Source organism: Egretta garzetta, unplaced genomic scaffold, assembly GCF_000687185.1.
Source record: "Egretta garzetta isolate BGI_Z169 unplaced genomic scaffold, ASM68718v1 scaffold332, whole genome shotgun sequence".
NCBI classification, from domain to species: Eukaryota; Metazoa; Chordata; class Aves; order Pelecaniformes; family Ardeidae; genus Egretta; species Egretta garzetta.
Window position 1 is genome coordinate 605,886 of NW_009258879.1, and position 6,072 is coordinate 611,957.

Consider the following 6,072-nt stretch of genomic DNA (forward strand, 5'->3'; position numbering starts at 1 on the left):
CAGAAGAAAACAAAATGGGACTCTATCCCCAAATAAAACTAGTTTTCCAACTCCACAGACATGCTAAAGATACAGAGTCTTACCTGGCCAGAACACAGTTAAGAGGGTTGTAAATGGCTCCATGTTACATTTTCTCTAACAGCAAATTTAGCAAAATTCCTCCTCATCTTCCCATCTTTGCACATTTCCCATGCCTACCTCAGCCCTACTACAGGAAGTTTGTGGGGCTGCAGTGTAAAATGGATCCTACAAATAAGCTATGGCACTCAAGTTAAAGTAGAATACAAGCAACAGAAGTTGCAAATTCGTCATCCTTCATCACATATTCCTTCTTTCTCACATTGAAAAAAAAAAAAAAAAAAAATTCCCCGATTTCTCATCATGGGATTTTTCTAGACCTCAGCCATTGCTACTGATCTTCACTGCAGTTTTAAAAATTTGTTAATATTCCATTTTTAGAGTAATGGAAGCCAAGTTTCCTAGGTATCATTTTCAGTTCAGCCTTCCAGCAAAAGACAAGAAAATCTGATAAAACAGATGCTGGGAGAGAATACAGGAGAGAGGGAATGCACTTAAAGGCAAAAATGAGAAACTGTCACCACAGGTCAGGAATAAACCTCAACTTCTCCATTTTGGTTACACCACCTCAGATAATAAGGGTTTGGGGGTTTTCCTTTTTGAAAAATACATGTTACAGCTATTAATTAAAAGGAACAATGTTAATACTGCAGGAAAAAAGGAAACTCTCACTTCATTCCCCACACAATTTCATTATACATAAGAATACGCACAGCAACAGATCTATGTACTGTTTTCAGTTTTCTGTTGATTTTGTTACCTTACAAGCAGGCCAAGTTTCCAAGGAATTTAAATACATGTCAGATTGCATTTCCAGGAACACTGTAGCACAGAACAAGTATTCCACTCAATATATAAAGTGCTTCAGAAAGAAGCTGTTTGGTGAAGCCACGAAACTAACCAGGTAAAGTTTCACAGCATTTTCAGCTTTTGCTGGTTTTCCTGTGTAATTCCTCTCCACTAACCTGCCTGTTCCAGTTACTATATCTTAGTTATAGAAGAAAACGCTGTAAGCAATAATCTCTTTTGGACAGGATATTTTTACCTTTAGCACATAAAAATTATGTTTGCTTTATACATCCATCTGTAGAAACAATTTCAAATCATTCAGGTCAGGAGAAAGATTTTCACTGGATCGCGATTCAATTGTATACAGAGACTGAAAAATATGTTTAACTTTTCAACCTATGCTTTCAGGTTTGACAACCCTGCCTCATGAAGATAATCATGTTTCTCAGAGGTACTCTGCTGGGGATTATTCTTTACAGCATCCTCTGGACAGAAACTACTCAGGCTGGCTCTAGCTTCTTAAGCCCTGAATATAAAAAAGCACAGGTAAAAAAAAACACCAAACCAAAAACCAAAAAAAACTTTCTCAAGATCGTCCTCATCTGTAAGTCCTTAAAATCAATATTCTTCAATATTTTCTGGAAGAGGAAGGAGTTATTCCAGAGAACTTCTGTAATAAACCATTAGCATTGTAGTCATGCTGTGAGAATATGTATCTAATCTCATTCACTAAGAATTAATAATCTGAAAAAAAGAATAATTTAAGAAAAAGCACTCCTTTAAATAATTTGTTGGCATCTTCTTTGGAAATTAACTGTAAGGTGCTTGTTCTTTAAGAAACCCTTAAACCAAATTCCTATTGAAATACATGCAGCAATGGTAGTAAAATTACCATAAACCTCTGTATCATACATACATAAGTGTACAATGCCTTCAGCTAATTTGCTGCATCTGTGTTAATTATGGGTTCTAATTTCCCCATTACAGACTCATTTAATTATGGAAAGAATATATAGATGTTATTTCGTTTGCTTTCTAGCAACAAAGGGACCAAAAAAGCCCCAGACCACAATTACAACGTCGAGGCACAGAAGGCTTTTGGGCTACATAGGAAGCAGAGGCAGAAGATGACAGTAACAGTATTGAAATTAAGGTTTGTACTTTCTCTTCTTGCTCACATACAAGTTTAAGTGGTAGGGTTGGGTAATACAATTTCCGTCACAGGAGGCAGTACAAATTAAAACCACATCATTTTTAACTTGAAAGGCAAGTGGGAAAGGGCCCATGAAAACTGCCAGCATTGATGGTATGAAATGATTTAAAATTAGCAGCAGTAATTCAGATCACGGTCTCCTCTTTAGGACTCACATTTCAGAACCGACATATGATAATGCAAGTTTCTTATAAAGTTTTCTTTCTCCAGTTTATTGTGCAGTTTGGTCTGCGGTAGTTATACACCCTGTTTCTGAGATTTTGATTACGTCTCAGCACTAATAAGCTAATAGATGGAAGAACTTTTTGTACCTCTTGCTTATCATCATTCCCATGAATAAAATTAATTTGCAGTGTCCTTGTCCAGAAATTGTTTGTTAAGTCTGTCTTTTAATGTTTTTGTAGTTTAATGTTCCCTTTGAAATTGGTGTCAAGATAACAGAAGAGGAGTATCAAGAATATGGACAAGCACTGGAGAAGATGCTAGGAGACATGCTTGAAGAGAACACTAAAGGTACTGCCAACCAAGCCATAAAAGCATAGCTCTTAAACCAAAACACAACCTGAACAAACCACCAAACAAAACCACTAACACCATAAACCAAACAATTTTTGTCACCTAATTTGTCATGCAAGACATTCAGAGCAGCATTTCACAAGTGGTTGGGACTAAGTTAAGACTAACAGAACCACTAAAGTTTCTGATGTTCAGAAACTGGTAGTCGAACTCTGAAGAATCACATTAAAGCATACTAGGCAGAAGGGGAAGGCTTCCTCTCCTCAGACTAAGAGTCTTTTTTCCCCTCCTTGCCCTCACATCCCAGCGTTTTCCTGTTTTCTCAGCTAAGACCTTCCCAACTTTCATGGTGAAAAGTATTAAAAACATTATTGTAACTAAGACAGTTCTAGCAGATTCACTGATAACTAAAGTTCTAATAACCAACTCCCACCACATGCTGTCTGGTTTTTACCTTTACAGCCAGTCATACTTTATTTGCACTCGCCCGTGTTAAGCTGATCTTTATGAATCTTCTGTTTTAATGTTTATGTCAGCCTTAATGTCTACATTACACATTCCAGCTACAAATGATTTCATGCTTCTGCTTTCACCCTGCTTTCAAGACTCCCAAGACTTCCCCCAATCTCCTCTCGGTTTTCCTCTGAATTCCTTCTGCAGAGCTACTTCTATGGCCATTACACAAATAAGACAGGCTCATGCATATGTGCCCTTGTAGACTGTAACTACGTGAAAGCCACCTTATCTTCTGCCTTCGGCTGAGCACTTGTAGAAGCACTTTTAGGCAGATTATCAAAACAGGATTTTCAGAAAAATATTAAGACTATCAAAACAATCTTTATCTTTTGTCTTTTTAGAAACTCAGATGGAAAACTGAGGCAAGATGAAGGACAAAGACAACATTAGATGGCCTGATTTTTTTTTAAATTTTACTTTAAAATGAAATTATTACTGATTTCACAATTCTAAAGAAGAAAGAAGTATGTGAACCTGAACAGTTTGCCCTGACAGACATTGGAACAGATTATTATTTTGGGGTCTAGGTCTTGTATTCTTCCTAAAAAGATAACGGCCAGGGTTAAATCACAGGCTGATGTGTAGGCTTATTTTATCTCTTTTCATTGGTAAATATAGTGATTGAAGGCATATGAATCTGTTCTAAAACTGGTGGAAACCTCTTCTTACACTTCTGTACACATCTATAACAGACAATAAAGCTTATGCTGAAACTGCAATTACTCGTGGGCTTGGGTTTTGTTTGTTTGTTTAAGAGTAGCTCCAACTAGATAGTTCATGTAATAAACTACACAAACTAGATGGACAAAGAGTCAGCTTTCAGTGCCAAACTAGTTTAATTGCCAAGGAATTTGTTAATATGGGTCTTACCAAGGAAACCATCTAACGCCTCTCCCAGTTTTAAAAAAAAAAAAAAAAAAAAAAAAAAAATCAAGTTTCCAGTTAGCTTGCTTGGATTCCAAACCACATCCATACTGGTGCATACATCAGAGGTACAAGGTAATTTTTCATGTCTTCAAATGCATAAACCAGTATGCTCCAATGTAACAGATGTTCTTTTCTGTACCTCAGCCCAGATGGATGTTTGATAATCCATGAATATTTTATATCATTTCCTCCTGAAGACATTCTATAAAGTACTCTTTAACAGGCTAATGTGATAAATGTAAACACAACCACAATTTTTATTAGACATGTTCTCTTTTCCTGTCACAGAATTAATCACCTAAATGAAGTGATCTCTTTGATGCCACTAGCACCCTCTTGTGCTATACTCTGCCAGAAGGCAAATGAGAATTAGAGGCAAAGAGGGAAGTGGATTAAAAAGGAATAAACAATTCTAGACTAAACCAAGACTAGCCCAGGGTAAGGATACGGACATGTACTTTTTGAAAAATGCAGAATTGTTATGGAAGGGAAGAGTCAGAAAGAACACTGAAGTTGCATTTACTACGCTGAATTCTAATCATCCACAAGAGATCTACTGCTTGTTGGTTTTATACTTAATGTTTTCCAAGCATATTCCATGGAAACAGTCAGCCAATAAGCTGCCCAACAGTACAGGAAGGAAACTGTCAGCCAGAGATACTGCATAAATCCTTTCTTAAAATAAGAAGCACTGTAATCTGGATGGCTGTTTCTAGAATTCCAACAGAGTTGTGCAGAATACAGTCTACTCACCGAGAAGAAAAAATATGGCTAAGCTAGTCTACCAACTAAAAACCGAGGCACAGGCTATTATGCTGTGTTGCTTATCCAGCTTACCGAGCAGAACATTCTAAGGTTGTCTTAAAAAATTGTTTCCTGGTGATCTAGAGAAAAAACTTTGGACCTATAACCGCGTGCAGCATTTTCTCGTTTGCAAATAAGACATCAACCTCAAGAGGGCAGCATAACCTAGTAGTGCACAACAATCATCAGGACAAAACAGGTCCTGGGTGTTTTCTAAGCTGCCTAGGAGAAACTGATGCTCCCTATTTTCTTCCAAGTATTCTGCTCAGAGAGGTTTGTTGGGGGTTTTTTTGGTAAAGTGTCTCTTGCTTTGGAGGCAGAGGAATAAGTAAGCAAAGCAGTGATTCCACAGAAGTGATTCAGGAATGATTCTACCCTGTAGCTGCCAGTAGAGCAATGCCTGAAGAGCAAAGCAGTGGACTAGCATGATTGCAACTTGACTGCATCCACAACTTCTCTGGGCAACCTGCTGCAGTGTTGCGCTACCCCCATCATAAAAAAATTCTTCCCTGTGTCTAATGTAAGTCTATCCTCTTTTAATTTAAAGCTATTATTACCCTGTGTCCTATCACCACATCCACAGAAGGCAGTTAGCACCTGACTCCCCATTCCAACAGTCTAATATATTAAAGGATCCTTGCATACTAAGGCAGAAGTGATTTAGTTCAGTATTTCTGGTGTATAATTATTTGTCCATCTTTAGACTTCCCTTAAAAGTATGTGTACATGATGGAATACATGCCGTTTTCAATGCAAAACTCATTCTTAAGTACCAACTATTCGGGAGACTTTTTTCAATTAAAACTCTATACTAAATTTTAGTTGATCTAGCTTCTTTTTACATTTGACTTGCAAACCAAGTGGAAAAAAGAACAAAAATTTCAATAAAGTACTTTCAAGAACAGTAAGTCGCATAATTATCAGAATTAGCTGGCACACAAATACTTGGGTTGGCATCAGTGAACTAATCTAACATCAATCACTGAAAAATTCCTAAAATTCTTCTTTTTGCTCGTATCGACAAGAGTTAAAAAGAAAAAAAGGCAACCTCAGCTCTCACTGTGATCATGCTGCTCAGGAAGTGCTCATGTGGTACAATTTGCACTGGCACAGAAAAATAAAATATCCTATGTTATTCCTACAACACCTGCTCTAGGATTTTTCCAAACTAACTATGCAATCTATTTGCAAAAATAAGCAAGATCTCTACCCTCTGACACAGTACAGTT

At 37.1% G+C, this 6,072-nt stretch overlaps 1 protein-coding gene across 1 annotated transcript; it reads left to right on the forward strand.

The window, feature by feature from the left end:
• Nucleotides 1-1,305: 1,305 nt before the first annotated feature.
• Nucleotides 1,306-3,489, forward strand: GHRL (ghrelin and obestatin prepropeptide). The gene is given in 4 exon segments (XM_009633816.2): nucleotides 1,306-1,413; nucleotides 1,907-2,020; nucleotides 2,485-2,593; nucleotides 3,454-3,489. Coding segments are annotated over 4 exon segments (351 nt in total). The 3' UTR covers nucleotides 3,474-3,489.
• The last annotated feature ends 2,583 nt before the right edge of the window (nucleotides 3,490-6,072 follow it).